Source organism: Vitis vinifera, chromosome 5, assembly GCF_030704535.1.
Source record: "Vitis vinifera cultivar Pinot Noir 40024 chromosome 5, ASM3070453v1".
NCBI lineage: Eukaryota > Viridiplantae > Streptophyta > Magnoliopsida > Vitales > Vitaceae > Vitis > Vitis vinifera.
In genome coordinates this window covers 16,405,914-16,422,119 of record NC_081809.1, presented here as the reverse complement: position 1 = coordinate 16,422,119, position 16,206 = coordinate 16,405,914, and the positions used below count along the sequence as shown (strand labels likewise).

Below are 16,206 nucleotides of genomic sequence, written 5' to 3'. Positions count from 1 at the left end.
AAATCTCTCAGAGGTCCTAGGATTAAATACATTTGTAACAAGCTTAGTGCATATGACATATATGCTCCAGCTTGAGGGGGAGTGTGGAATATAATGTATTTATAGTGTACAATCTTTCTTTCCTTTCTTAATATAGGTCACATATATGGTAGTTAGTTCAACCTAGCCTTGTATATATATTTCTCTATTGGAAAAAGTTAATTATATGAATGAGAGTTAAGGTTTTCCCTCTCTCTCTTTCAACAGGTAGGAATCAAGAGTGGTTGAAAGTTGAGAGCTTAAGTTATTCTCCTATCTATAGGACTGCAAAGAGATTTAGAGGAAGAGGTTTATATGGAACTACCACCAGAATTTATGGAAAGCTCTATGAGAAATGAAGTTTGCAGACTGAACAAAGCTCTTTACTGCCTCAAACAATTGCCTAGGGCCTAGTTTGGGAGAGGCTTGGTTTAGGAGATTTGCTAAAGCAATGAAAAACATGAGTTATAGTCAAAGCCAAGGGGATCACACTCTCTTCATTAAACATTCAGAGAAAGGAAGGATAATAGCTCTCATAGCATATGTTGATGACATCATGGTAACAGGAGATGATTTGGAGGAAATGGAGAAACTAAAAAAGAAACTTGCAAATGAGTTTAAAATTAAGGATCTTAGAAGGTTAAAATATCTCCTAGGAATCAAGGTTGCTCATTCAAAGGAAGTAAAAGTTATTTCACTGCAGAAGTATACACTTAATCTTCTCAAAGAAACAGAAATGTTGAGAGGTAGACCAGCAAACACCTCGATTGAGCCAAATCACAAACTTGATGGAGATAAAGAACATGTGTCAATAGATCGAGAGAAATATCAGTGACTAGTGGGGAAATTGATCTACTTATCACATCCTAGACTAGACATAGCTTATGCAATGAGTGTGGTGAGTCAATTCATGCATAATCCCAAGGAGATACATATAGAATCGATATTCAGAATTCTTCATTATTGAAAATCAACACAAGGCAAAAGCATTTAATTTCAAAAGGCATAAGGAATCAGACTTGAAGCATATACAGATGTCGATTAGGATTGATCAATTACAAATCGAAGATCAACCTTTGGTTATTACACTTTCTTAGGAGGTAACTTGGTAACTTGGAGGAGTAAAAAGCAATCAGTGGTAGCAAGATCAAGTGCAGAAGCAGAATTTTGATCCATGGCACATGGAATATGTGAACTTCTTTGGATAAAAATCATACTCACTGACCTTAGGGTTAGGTGGGAGGGACCAATGAGACTTTACTGTAATAACAAGTCAACCATTAGCATAGCTCACAATCCAGTTCAGTATGACCGAATTTCATCAAAGAAAAATTGGATAGTGGGCTAGTTTGCATCCCTTACATTTCCACAAAAAACCAATTGGTTGATATATTGACTAAGAGACTTACAACACGTTTATTCTTTAACATCACAACCAAGTTGGGGATGAAGAACATTTATTCACCAGCTTGAGGGGAAGTGTTGGAAAATATGTATAGCTTGTATGAAGACTTTCCAACTAGGAAATATTTTTGAATTTAGTTTTTCCTTATTAGTTTAGTTGACTAATTCTTTTTTGTAAATAGAGATATCCTAGGCAAGAAACAAGCTCCTTCCTTTTTTCCATTTTTGATCTCTTACAATTTATATATATTTGGTGTAATTCTATTGAAATAATACAAGAGAGAAATTCTCAAAAATCCCAAAGTCAATAATATGTTTTTAAGCTTCTTGAGTTGCTTATAAATAGGGTCGAATACATGAAAGGAAGAACAATTATTATTATTATTATTCAAAATTATTACACTGCTTTCTCTTTTTCTCAAAAATCTACTATTTTCTCATCAAATTGCTATTCTTTTCTCATCTATTTTCCTTCTCTCTTTTTTTTCTTTTTTTTTTTGATAGGTAAATAGGAAAATATATTAAAGAGCACTAGCAAAAGGCATAGCCAAGTACACATGGAGTATACAAAAAGGCCTAAAGCCTAGCAAGAGAAAAAAGGGTAAAGCTAATACAAACCACGTATACAACAACCCAACCCAACCTGCTAGAAAACTGGTTAAACCCTAAGAAGGATAAGAAGCCACCTAAATGTCACAAGATGTTTCAAATGACCCTCCCCATGGCTTATATAGGAGGTGAGAAGCTTCTAGAGACCCTTGGAGACATCCACAATTAGCCACTAGTGGGAAGAGTGTGGAAGGTTCTAGAAATGCCTAGAGAAGTCCACACAACTCTACACTATGGTAGAAGGCATGAGAAGGGTCCAAAGCTTTCTAGAGAAATCTAGAAGTCTCTTGAATATTCTAGAATAGTGTAGGACATTCTAGAATATTCATGAATTGTAAGGAACCCTCCAAGGTTCTAGAGAGTTCCATTGGTGCCTATAAATAGGTGAGGGCCTCATTTGGCCAATGCACCACCCAAATCACTTCCTAACCAAGCAAGTGAGCTTCCAAGCACTTGTAAAAGCTTCTTCGAGTAATAAAGATCTTCCATTCTTTAAGGAGTTGCCTACTAAGCTTCGTAAGCTTTCAAGTCGCGAGTGTCTTAGCCGAGCAAGCTAAGCATTAGGGATCAAGGCTGACTTAGCAAGATCAAGCGTCTTGACTTGCCTAAGTGCCGCACGAGCTTAGTGAACGACTAAGTCCGTGACAAGTGGTATCAGAGCGCGGTTACGAGGTGGGCATAGCAAAGGAAGCATGTCGGGTTCCAACATGGAGGAGACTAGTGAGCAAACCCGTGGGAGGGAGACCGAGCCTACTGCACGGGGCAGGGGCAGGAAGGATAAATCTCGTGATGCCGTTGCCAACATGGAGGCAAGGTTAGCCAAGGTGGAGCTAGCCATGGCGGACAATCGGGAGGGGTTGGACTTGATCGAGCAAGGCATGGAGAAGGGCTTAGAGGATCTAAGGGAGCAGATCCAAGACCTTCGTGAGAGGGTGCTAGTCTCACAAGTTCAGCCAGTGTCGCACGAGGAGTTTGTGTCCTTCCAAGGAAAGGTCTTGAGCATGCTTGCTAGCATGGAGTCAAGGATAGAGGCCTTGGCCACTCGAATGGAGTCCCGAGACCAGGAAGTTAGGCAGGAGTTGGCCATCTACAAGGCTGCTGTGTCGGCACGGGTCATGGCCACACAGGAGGCATCTAGGGTGGAGGTGCCGAAGCCACACAGGTTTAGTGGCAAGCGGGATGCCAAGGAGTTGGATAACTTCTTATGGCATATGGAGCGATACTTCGAAGCTATCGCATTGACGGATGAGGCGACTAAGGTAAGAACTGCCACTCTCTACCTTACTGACACAGCTACTCTATGGTGGCGTCGAAGGTTTGCCGATATGGAGAAAGGCATTTGCACCATAGAGATGTGGGAGGACTTCAAGAGGGAGATCAAGAGGCAGTTCTATCCCGAGGACGTGGCTTACCTGGCTAGGAAAAACATGCGGCGTCTTAAGCACACAGGCTCAATACGCGACTATGTCAAGGAATTCTCTTCGCTCATGCTTGAGATTCCTAACATGACTCAGGAGGAGTTGCTATTTAACTTCATGGATAACCTGCAAGGGTGGGCCGAGCAGGAATTAAGGCGCCGAGGCGTACAAGACTTAGCCACTGCTATGGCAATAGCAGAATCCTTAACAGATTATAAGAGGGGAGACTCCTCCAAGATTGAGTCTTTGGAGGATAGCCACGCCATGGGTGGGGGAGACGAGGTTCCAAGGGACCACAATGCTCCTAAAAAGGGATCAGGCAAGACGTCTAACGTCCGAGAAGGAAGGGGTAAGGCGGAAAGGAAGGAGTTTACGCCTAAAATCAAATGCTTCCTGTGTGACGGTCCACATTGGGCACGGGATTGTCCAAAGAGGAAGGCGCTTAGTGCCATGATCGAAGAGAGGGAGCAGGAGGACGAAGCACATATGGGCTCAATGCAGCTACTAGGTGCCCTCCAATTCAACCCGAAGCCTAGCACGCCTAAGACCTCCTTACTAGCAGGGGTGCAAGTAAAGGAGGAAAAAGGGGAGCAAGCTGAGGTAGCTCGCACACACATGGAAGAGGTCACCGAGGGAAAGGTGAACTCAATGGGTAAGAGGAAGCAGCACTCTAAGCGTCGAAAGCGCACGGGTCTGCATCCTTCTGAAGCCTCACGAGAGAAGGAGGTGAAGAATATCCTGGCTGAACGGGTCACCAGGAGACAAGGGGTCCCTCCTGTGACAGAGTATCTAGTCCAATGGAAAGGACTACCTAAGAGGCAGGTAAGCCGGGAACATGCGGATGCCTTGAGAAGGTTCTGGAAACACATCGAGAGGTTTCAAAAAGAGGCAACGACGAGGACGTCGATGGCTTAGGTGGGGGAGAGTGTCACAAGATGCTTCAAATGACCCTCCCCATGGCTTATATAGGAGGTGAGAAGCTTCTAGAGACCCTTGGAGACATCCACACTTAGCCACTAGTGGGAAGAGTGTGGAAGGTTCTAGAAATGCCTAGAGAAGCCCACACAACTCTACACTATGGTAGAAGGCATGAGAAGGGTCCAAAGCTTTCTAGAGAAATCTAGAAGTCTCTTGAATATTCTAGAATAGTGTAGGACATTCTAGAATATTCATGAATTGTAAGGAACCCTCCAAGGTTCTAGAGAGTTCCATTGGTGCCTATAAATAGGTGAGGGCCTCATTTGGCCAAGGCACCACCCAAATCACTTCCTAACCAAGCAAGTGAGCTTCCAAGCACTTGTAAAAGCTTCTTCGAGTAATAAAGATCTTCCATTCTTTAAGGAGTTGCCTACTAAGCTTCGTAAGCTTTCAAGTCGCGAGTGTCTTAGCCGAGCAAGCTAAGCATTAGGGATCAAGGCTGACTTAGCAAGATCAAGCGTCTTGACTTGCCTAAGTGCCGCACGAGCTTAGTGAACGACTAAGTCCGTGACATAAAGCCTTTCTGAAACCGCAAACCACCATCCAAATTGAAGAAGAAGACCATGACCTCAAAGTGAGAGAATTGAACCCCCATTGCTTCCCCTTTTTCCCTTCACTAAGGGAGGAGAGCAATTGTAATTCACCGAACATTCAAGCTTTCGGATTTCCCTCTCCAAATGAAAAGACAAAGATTTCCTACTTCCCCTTGAGACATTAACCCACATCCTTTTCTTGACTCCATTTTCCTCAAAAAAGCAGTGATCTCCTTTTCAAACCCCACCATTGGCAACCCCAAAAAACTACTGAAGTCAGCAAACTTACTAGGTATAATCATGGAGCTAAGCTCCTCCCCCTCCGACCATCTATGGGCCTCCAATGCTTTTTTGACCTCCGTCCCACCAACTAGTGACCTGAAGGACCCTTCTTTTCATTCCCCATGAGATCCAACAATCATCCATCTTAGGGCTCCGCCACCAAAAAAGGAAAAGAAGAAGAAGAACACCCTCCCCCCACAGAATAAACCCTAGGATCCATTCCTTGGAAAATGTTGGCTTCAATGATGAGAGCTTCATCTGCAACCAACTTTGTTCTCCTATCAAAAAGGAGACACTTTGAAGCGTAAGGATCTAAGTTGAGCATCGCTCTGCAAGAGAGAACAGAGCAAGGTCTCCTACTAGTTTTCTCTAAAAAGGAAGAAATTGGTGGCATGGGATTTGAAAGAGCGGGCCCATTAAAACTCAAGTCTTTAGAAGAGCCCAGGGCCAGCTCCACAGTCCCTTGGGCCTTCACTAGGCTACTCGTAAAAGGTTCCACTTCCTATATAGAACCAAGCATGGCCCGATAACCACTTGGGCCGACACCCTCAGTTTCAACCTCAACAAGCCCACCAACAGAGCCTTCAAGGATAGGTCCAGCTCGCCTGGAGACCAGCCAAAATGTACCTGCATGCAACCAGTACCACAATCTGGTCCTCCCTCTCCTTTTCTAGAACTTCAATGTGCCTTCAATCGACGTGTGGCTACCAACCCTTTCAGAAGCCCTAACTCCCACTTTCACTGTCACACATGAACTTTCCCCACCTGCTACTCCAAACTGCCTCTCTCTGAACTCCACAGAAGACACCACCTCACTCCTCCATGGTGGAAAGTCCCACCATAGCTGAACCACATAGCAAGAGCCCCCCACCACCACCTGCACAAAGCTAGGCACCTTCCACCCTCTAAATTTCACTAGGACTCTTGCCCAATGCAACCTTCGCCGCCTTCTTGTGTCCTCATCAACAAATACAAACCCCCACAAGCATCCCCTAACCTTTTAAACAAGTCAATTCCCCAAAGATGCAAAGGGAGACCCACAACCTTACCAATACTTCTTGAATGCAAGACTCCTCCATGAAGCATCCGATAGAGGGATTCCACCAATCCAAAAAAAGCCTTTTTTCATCAAAGAAGAACGTACCCGAGTGGAGCACTTTCTCAGCTTCCCTGCCAAATTCAAACTCAAAGAGGATAAGGTTTCCCACTAACAAAGCCAGCCAAAGGTTCCCCTTAAGGTGCCATTTGACCAAGGCCCACTTTCTCAAGACTGCCAGGTTCGGAGGCAAAACATCAGGGGCCCCCCAAACTGCCCACAAGACTATGATTCAGAGCTTCTAAATTCTTGTCAACAATCTCCTTCTCAACCTAAATCCACACCTCATTACTCTGCTCTATTCTGACTTGGAAACCACCTCTACAAAGGAACCCTCTTTCCCAACCCTGAGAAAACTGGAACCCTTTAACTGCTCAGAAACTGCACCAGGCTCCTCCACACTTTTGCGAACAGGAAAGAACCCAACACTCCTCAGCTTAGCGGAAAAAATCTTCCAGCCCCCAAGAAAACCTTTTCCTTCTGGGAAAACTAAAGTGAACCTCTTTGCCTACACTGAAGTTGCAGTACAAAGCAAAAACTGTCCAGCTCTGTTGTTCCACAACACCAGCTTATAACTTCTTCCATCCTCCATCCAATCCAGTCTGAAGGATTTTCCATCCCTAATGGCACAACAAGCCTCCACTCCTTCCAACAACAAAGCCAAGCCCTTGCCTCCAAACCTAATCCAAGATGAAAAGTCTTGACCTCTCTCACAGATCTTCCCAACTAACTTTCTTTTGACCTCCTTAATCAAAATCTCAAAAAAAATCGATTCAACACCAAACCAGCATCTCCCTCTGGGAGACACCAGCACCATTAGAGAGATAAGCTACATTCTGAAGTTAATACCTAATTTTTGTGCTATATTTTTTAAGTTGTCATATCATGATATTCTATGTTTCTGAAGTTAATACCTAGTTCTCATCTAAATTTCCTTGTTCCCATATTTTTCTGTCTCAAAAGAATGCCTCCGCTGTCCTACATCGATCCACCTCCTCCAATGACCACAATGTCATGTCCCTCTACTCCCCACAATAGGCCAACTCAAAAAAACCCAAGTCTCCTTTCACAATGAGTTTCACAATCTCCAAAGGAAGTGGAACATCAACGCCAGTCTCCAATTAATATCAACCACGTGATGATTAAAGAATAGCTGGCAGAGAGAATATTTCTACATTAAAGAATAAGTAATATACACTCCATGACATTCCCTTACAACAAGAAGCATTTAACCCCTTCTTTTTTTTTGATAGGTAAATATGAGCTTGTATTAGAAACGCCTAGAAGTGACGAAAAGTACACAAAGTATACAAACAATGCCCAAAAAACTAGGCAAAAAGAAAGACCAAAAACCTTTCCCCTAGCTAGACAAACAGCCACTCTATAAAACTAAACAATGCCCAAGCATTTAAACCCTTGCATAGAACTAAATATTATCAGGCTATCAAAGAAAATAAACAAATGAAACTACAATATTCACAATTGCCATGTAGACTTTTTTTGAAGTTTTACTCATCTTATAAACTTAAAATATAAATTAAATTGAGATTATGAGAAATATAATACGAGAATAAGATATTTAAGTGTTATTAAAAAAAATATATATTTTGGTCAAAAAAGCATAGAAAAAAACCTTATATGCTGCATCTTTCAGGATTTGAAGATTCTCTAACTTCAGCTTATATGTCTTTATTTCTTGAGCCTGATCTTTGTGAAGCTTTTTAATGACCTCCAACGCCTTAGTGTACCTGGTTTGGAAGAACATGATTATATCTGAACAAAAACCTCAAATTATTAACAGAATTTGTCTTAAAAAAATGCTAAAGCAGCGCTTTATGACAAAAGTTGCAGCACAAGAACCAAAATCATATGGAGATTATTCTAGAAGCTTTTTGGGTGCACCATGTAATTTTTGACAAGGCACTCAAAAGATTTCATAAAAAGCCCTTCCATGATATATAAATGAGTATTGTAGAGGCACTTGCCCATGCAAAAATATGCTCTGCAATATCAAATTTTAGGAATAATGAATATTAACAAAAATTGTGAAAGAACAACTATATTACTGCATGTTCAAGAAAATATGAATTCATAACAGTGGCAATCATGTTAAGAAGTCAACAGGGCCATGTTACCTAAATCTTAACAACACGAAGTTTATAACTCCATAGAGGGGAAGAAGGCATACTTATGAATGCAATTAAGGGTATACATTATCTGAACCAAAAGAATTTGTCTGTTAAAATAAATGCTCAGAAAATATGGAAGCATACCGGGTAGCAGAGAAGATATCATCAAACTTCTTTTTTAATGTTGAAGGATCTTGCAGTGGCCAGTTGGCATCATCTTGGTGCACAAATATAACATTTTCAAGGACAGCCTTTGAAACCCCCATTAAAGCAGGTATTTCTCGATCCATGTCAGCACATCTATAGCTAAGGCAAACTTTCTGCAGCCCAACAACATGAAGTCAAAACCTAGGCATTAGAATTACACAAAACAAGACATTATTACATTAAAAAACCAGTTACAAGATGCAAACCCACTATTATTTTTTGAAATTAAAATATCCAAAAAAAGGATCGTCCCCACTTTCAAAATAAATGATAAATATTCAAATAGATCAAATGAGTAAAGCAATAATCATAAACACTGAGTACATATAGGAACCCCAACCTCCAATCTTAGCTCAGGCTAGCACATTAGTGTCAGGATTATTTTTTTTGATAAGTCATTAGTGTCAGGATTTTGTGCTCATGATTATGTAGATCAAGGCTTTAAAAACCATGGCTTAGAAAGAAAAAGTTTCAATCAGAGATGGAGATTATGGGTTTGGTGGGTGTTTATCGTCAGTCTATTTAGGTTTTTTTAGTATGGAAGTGGCTAAGGTTGGGTGAAGGCATCAAGGAGATTAAGAAAAGATTTTTCACTCTTGCCCTATTTTTCACCATTGTGGATAATGTTTTGAGTAGATTGCAGCTAAGACCAAAAAAAATGTGGTATTTTAGAGGGCTTTGTGGTGGGTCGGACAGAATCAAGGTGACTCATTTACAGTTAGTTGGTGATGCCATTTTTTTTTTGCTCAAGAGCTAAAGCAGAAGACTTGCAATATCTCAAGCTTATTCTCCAAATTTTTTGTCATATTCGAGGCCTTAACATTAATCTTGATAGGAGTATTTTGCTAGGCATCAATTTTACTCATGGCCTTTTATAAGTGAATTAGCCTTCTTAAAGTGCAAAGTCTCACAATGACCCATTTTGCACTTGGGTCTCCTCAAGGGGGTTGACACAAAGCCTAAACCTTATCTATCTTTTGGAGGTAGAATTGGTCTAATGCAATCTATATTCTGTCTCACATTCCAAGTTATTTTTTGACAACATTCAAGATTCCAATCTCTCTTTTTTTTTAATTCATTGTCTTTTTCATCTAGGTCTAGGGAGGAATTCCTTATGGAATAGAGCCCAACTATAGGAGTGGTTGTGAAAATTCCCAAGAAAAAATAGCGCTTTGTGGCATAGGGTTATTTTAAATATGCATGAGTCACCCCCTAATAGATGGATGCCATCATGGTTGTCAAGAGGTCACATTGATGCCCTTGGAAGGTTATTACACTTGTTTTACCTGATTTTACTCATTTTGTTCATTTCTTTTTAGGGGATGGCTCAAAAATCCATTTTTTGGAAGATACAATGTAGGATGAGCAACCTCTCCATTTTCAATTTCCAAATATCTTTAGGGTCATAAGAACTAAAGATTCTTGTTTTCCTTTCTTCCTATCTTAGGCTTTTTCTCTTACTTCATGGAATTTCAATCTCGACAACAACTTTTCTAATCAAGAATTCTAGAAACTAGCATGTTTCATATCCTCACTACTCCATGTCTATTTTTCACCCACTTTCCAAATGCAAGAGTTTGGTCTTTGATCTCCTGAGCATTTTCTCAGTCAGTTCCTTTTTTGGAGTCTTGCCTACTTCTCTTAATTTAATTCATTCCTTTCTAGCCAATTTCATTTGAGATTCAAAAGCCTCTCCTGATATTAAGGCCTTCGAATAACTTGTGGCTAATAATAAAATTAATACCAATGACATACTTCAAAAGAGGAGGCCTTTCAAATTCCTTTATCCTAGTTGTTATGTTATGTGTTTGACTAATGGAGAACAATTCACCACTTTTTTTCACTATCTACTAGCTTTAGTACTCTAGTATGAGTTGTTTACATTTGCTCAAATTGATTGGTTCACCCCCAAGAAATGTAATAGAGATGATAGTTATGATAGTTATTTCCTTTAATGGTAATTGAGTTCATTTAAAAGGTCAGATTTTATGGCATATAACTAGCTATTATTTGGACCATTGGCAAGAGACGAATGCTAAGATTTTTTAGGATAAATAAAGATTTATAGAGGACACATAAAGCTATTGTGGCATATAACTTAGGATTTTTTTTCTTTGATAGGTCATTTTTTTTCCTTTTTTTAAGATTGAGTCAAACCTGGAACCTCACCTATCCCTCATCCTAACACATTGCTACCTAAGCTAAGTGTCAAGGCTTTAGCATAATACTTAGTTTAATTACTTAGTGCACGAACTAGTATTTATTTCTATTTGTGTTATAACTTAGTCTTGAACTTTCTTATGTAGATTTCTTATATGCTGCAAGATGTTGTATGAATCTTGCATTCTGTATTACATGCTTTGTTTAGTTAAATTATGTCATGCCAGGGTTATGGTTCTAAGGACTGTATCAAGTGCAGTACAAGGAATATGGCGATGTGAAGGAACTCTTGGACAGAGAAGTTTGATTTTTAGCTATGGTGCTGTCAGCAGTCACTAATACTTCTTTTTCGCATTTTTGCATACACACACACACACACACAAGCTATTCTTGGGTAGTTTTGGAAATTTATGTTACATGGACCTGTATATTTTGTCTTCTATACAGGGAATTGTAAGGAAAAACTATATATAGGAGACCTATACAATAAAGCTGCTACTGAAAATCATCAACCCTCTTTTATTCATGTGCAGGTTTGTGCTCAAATAAGCCATTTAAGTGTAGTCATCGCATTTTTAGAAATTAAGAGTATAGCATCAGAAAATTCCATCCATCCGACTAAATGTTCAGTAACAAACATTAAAAGTTAGTGAACCAAAGGATACAACGTTGCTTTGAAAACAGAAGGACAGGAAGCATTACTGTTGTAAGCACTAAGCAGTAGAGGAGGTCATTGTAATTTATCCTAAATAAATCAATCATTTGTCACCATATTTAAAAGTTATTGACTCCAACCAATCTCCAAATTGATTGTTTGTGGAGTAGGATTATTGGTGGAGATAAGTTATTAAAGGAAAGTTTGAGGAAGTGGCAGAGGGGGTGTTGTTACAAGGTGGATGGTGTTCTAGGAAGAGGAGGAAGGAGTATGGTGTTGGGTTTTAGAAAGCTATTCAAAGAGATTCCGATGACACAATTGAGGCCTAACTCAAGTGGCAAGAGGTTGTTGTAGAGATAGAGGAGGTTTCAAGTTTGATTCCCTCTAGCCCATAAGAGAGAGAGAGAGAGAGAGAGAGAAAGAGAACACACACATAACCTATAGGAAAAAAACAGTTTGGGACGTTTTTGATTTAGAACAAGAGCTCTAGTTGGCAATGGTTTTAGGCTATTATCACTTAAGGCTGGGATTCTACGTTGAAGACTGCTTCCATATTTTGTTTAGCATATTGCTTCACAATAGAACGTTTGGCTAGCTACCTTACAGGATTAAGGAAACAAGCAAGGTCATTAGAACCCTTGTTCTCTAAGGAGTTCTCATGATTGGGACTTGGAGATAGTCAAGTTGTTTCTGTAGAGCATTCAGCGAGAAACTGTTTGAGGGAGTTACAAGGATAGACTGAAACTAAGATGTGCCAAGAACAGGAATTTTTTTGTTAAATAATCCTTTTCTTTAGTTGTCTCATTTGTTTCCTGTGAAGGTGTCAGGTGAAAGCTCCCTTAAATGTCAGTTTGTTTGTTCAAAGCAGTGGGGAAAGAAGATTCTAACAACCAACCAACTTATGAAGGGCTGATTTATAGTTAACAGATTTTGTCTATGCAAACCCAATGAGGAGCTGGCAAATCATATCCTCATCCATTATGGAAAAACTATCTTCTGTTCTCTTTATTTGGGTTTTCTTTGGAGCTCCCATGGTTCAATAAAGCATTCTTGTTAGTAGTTACATTAGCAAGAAAGTTTTGCAAGCAAGATGCGGTAGGTGTAGAGGATGGCCCCTTTATGCTTGTTTTGATATATAGGGAAAGAAAAGAGCAGCAAGATTTTCTTAGATCTGGAGCTTTCTGATCAGGCCAAGACTTTACTCATATCGTTGTCCAAGTGATCTAGGGATCACCTAAGGGTTGATAATGTTTCTCCGATAAGAGTTCATTGATTGTATTGGGAAATTTTAGGCCATGTTACAGCCTTCAAACTAACTTTTACTCTTTGCTCGAGTGGTCTAGGGATCTCCTAAGGGTTAATAACGCTTCTTTGTTAGAATTTGTTGATCACATTCGGAGAATTCAGTCCATGATAAGGCCTTCAAATTCTCTTTTTCTTTTTTTCAAGTGCTCTCTGCATACTTCATTTGCCAGTATGCACACAAACATCTTCAACTATGAGAAAATCACTTGTGCCTCTCAAACATTGTCAATATAGCTTAAAACTCCATGCACACAACCTCAAATGAACTTATTTCCCATCCCACTCTATTTCCATCTTCCAAAGCAGTTACATATACAAATTAAATCCCTTTCCACCAATTTCAATTCTCAACCACCCATAAACCTAGATTTTTCAATTAATTTTGTATTAATCCCTCAGGGAAAAATAAAAATAAAAAAATATATATTTTCATTTTGGTTTCTATGGTTACCAAAAAGGGCAACGATAAAGCTGCACCTAAAACATTTTTATATATAAAGATAGCTAATACCATTAAATTAGAACCAAAAAAAAATATAAACAGAACCCAAACAATTTCTTGGGTCTTAAATTTTAGGTCCCACAAGAAGGAAATTGGTTTATGTTGCTATCATATATACATTAGAATTTAACAATGGAGACACAAAACGAATGATAAGAAAACGAGTTCAAGACTCCATTGAAAGATATAGAAATTAATGGGTGCTTACCATGGCATAAAAAATCTGAGCTCTAACAAAGAGACACCTACTAGTTCAAGACTCCATAGAGAGAAATATTGAAATTATTGAGTGCTTATCATGATTTAAAAAATCTGAGCTCCAACAAAGAGATACCCTCTCAAATACACCAACAGAGTAGTACTTCCTACAAGGCTTTTGACAGATGCCATACTGCCCACAATTTGGTCATATTGTGCTAGCAATTTTATAGCACCAGAACAGAGGGATTTTCTTTTTCTCATTCTTCTGGGATGGGAGCTAAATATGGTAACTTTTGTTCAGAGGAAAAGAGTGCAAGGCACCTCCTCAAGCAGAAAAAATAAATAAATAAATGAAAAAAGATCAAGGAACCAAACAAAACAAAAAGAGAAGGTCCGCTGGCCCCAAAATGGCGAGCTGTTTTAATATCACACTCTAATGATTACTTTACAGCATACTTTTAGGCAGACTCAAATTTAAAGAACAAAGACAACCAAAATCTGGTAATTTCTTCCCCAAGTTGAGGAAACCAAAGCCCTCTCCCTCAAAGACATTAGCATCCTTCACTTTCACAACCCTGAGAGACTAGCAAAGAAACCAGGTTGCTTAGCAGCACTCAGTAGGGCTATATGCTCTCTAATAGACCAACCCTGCAAGAGATTGCCCAGGGATGCAGGAAAAAGCAACAGACCGAGAATCACAATTAATTATTGAACCAACTTCCTAAAGCAAACTGATAATAAGTGAAAAATTAATCCACCAAGAAAAAATGCTGGTTAATTACTAGCAACCCTCTATGTTTTAAACAACTCTATGCAGCATATTGTGAAGAAAATAACTTAAAGAAGAGAAATGAGTATCATCAATGGACATGGTTGTACATTCTTTCCTAATTCTATTTCACTCCACCGTAAAGCATACAGAATTCACAGCAAAACAAATTAATCCATATATTTCCATTATAGTTGAGCAAAATCTAAAACCGATCCTATTCACAAACTAATCAATAATAGTTCCAAACTTTTTGTGAAACCCAAAAGCACTACTTTCCAGTAAAGCCTATTAAGCCCAAATCAAGATAAGCAGGCCTAAACTATCGCCTTTTTACAATAATAATTGAACTTCCAAGCAGAAACCCAGCAAAGCCAAGGCCTACCTCTCCGGTGTGAGGATTAATTGTCTGAAGGACACTCTCAATTGCCTTGTACTCCATCTTAGAAGCTTTTTGCGTCAGCTGGAACGACCTTATGCACACCACATCCTTACCAGCAGCTGTCTTGAATCTAAGCTTTATCTGTCCCTTCGTTTCCGTCTCCCCTGCAACCTACAACGATGTTGAATTTTCCTTAAAATAATATTAAGAGAAATTAACATATTCAATAAAAAGCTTTTAGCAACAAAGAATCTAAAACTTTGAATCTTGAATTTTCCATCGAAGAAATAATAAACTAAGACAACAATTTCCCAATTTAAATTGAAAATTTTCATTTCTAGGAAACAATAAAGACAACCAAAAAAGAAGAAGAATGTTTCCGGGGCCATGAACCAAAAAGAGGTTGAAGGAAAAAACCCGATAAAGAGAGAGAGAAAAATAGAAACCCTCGAGTGGAGAAAGAGACCTTGGGATCATGGATGAAACTGTGACCAGACCTTGCGTTAGGAGGCAACTCTCCGGTACATGAAAGCTTCAAACACTCGATAATGGTCTGCAAATATAGAACAACGATTTGAAGAGAGCGAGAGAGAGACAGGGGAATAATGAGTAGTTGAGTATATGAATATTACGGTTTTGCCAGCGCCATTAGGACCAACAATGAGAGTTAAGGGCTTGAAGAAGGCGATGACGTGTTTGTTTTCCGGATCAAAACTCCGGATGCCCTTTATTAGCATCTTATCTACTGTACTCATCTTTGATGCTTCCAACCATCCAACCTCCCCACTCACTGCTTTCTGCCTCTGTAAGCTCTGTGGTTGAAAGGGCGGGCACTCTCAGGCTGCGTTTCTGGCGTAAGATTGTAGCCATTTTCGTTGGGGTTTAAATGCAATTTGAGTGTCCTTTTCTTCTTTTTTTCTTTTTTCTTTTTTCACTCGTTCCTTTTTTTCCCCCCCAAATCTCGTGAAATATCGGTTGTTAAATTCTACAAAAGTATTAAAAATTAATGGATGAAAATCTAAAAAGGAAAAAAGAAAGTAGTAAAATAGATGTAAGTCAAAACACATAAAAATATTTTTAAAAATTAAAAAAATAATAAATAATAATGACATACCTATTGAAGTTATTTTATTGAACAAAATAATATAAATATATATAGAGAGTAAAATTTGCGGCATTTTGTAATAATATAATGTATATTAATAAAAAATATGAAATTTACAAAGTATACATTTAATACTAACATTGAGTAAATATTTGATTTCATTAAATATTAATAGTTTAAAAAAATTACATTCTAATGGTTTTGTTTTATACTAAAATGAATATCAATGTGTTTCTATGACATGTGAAGATAAAGGAAGCCCATTTTGATGAAAACAATATTAGTACCATAATGTATAATTTATATATTATAATTATGAGTATAATGTACATAAATCTCTTGACTTCAATCCACTACTTCTCACTTAAGCTTCTTTATGGATGAAAATTTCAAGTTCACTAATATACTTATTTGAAATTCTTCTGGCATCTAATAAACATCATATGACTTTTT

The 16,206-nt window shown here is 38.8% G+C and overlaps 1 protein-coding gene across 1 annotated transcript in view; it reads right to left on the bottom strand.

Annotated features, from left to right (window-relative positions):
- LOC100243413 (DNA repair protein RAD50) overlaps window positions 1-15,574 on the bottom strand; it is a 79,019-nt gene extending 63,445 nt beyond the window's left edge. Inside the window, exons 1-5 of the mRNA XM_002266629.5 lie at window positions 15,281-15,574; window positions 15,115-15,201; window positions 14,652-14,819; window positions 8,612-8,787; window positions 7,972-8,086 (exon numbers count right to left, since the gene is read on the bottom strand). Coding sequence (XP_002266665.4) covers window positions 7,972-8,086; window positions 8,612-8,787; window positions 14,652-14,819; window positions 15,115-15,201; window positions 15,281-15,403 — 669 coding nt within the window. The 5' untranslated portion in view covers window positions 15,404-15,574. The remainder of the gene's footprint in view (window positions 1-7,971; window positions 8,087-8,611; window positions 8,788-14,651; window positions 14,820-15,114; window positions 15,202-15,280) is intronic.
- Between the last annotated feature and the right edge of the window lie 632 nt (window positions 15,575-16,206).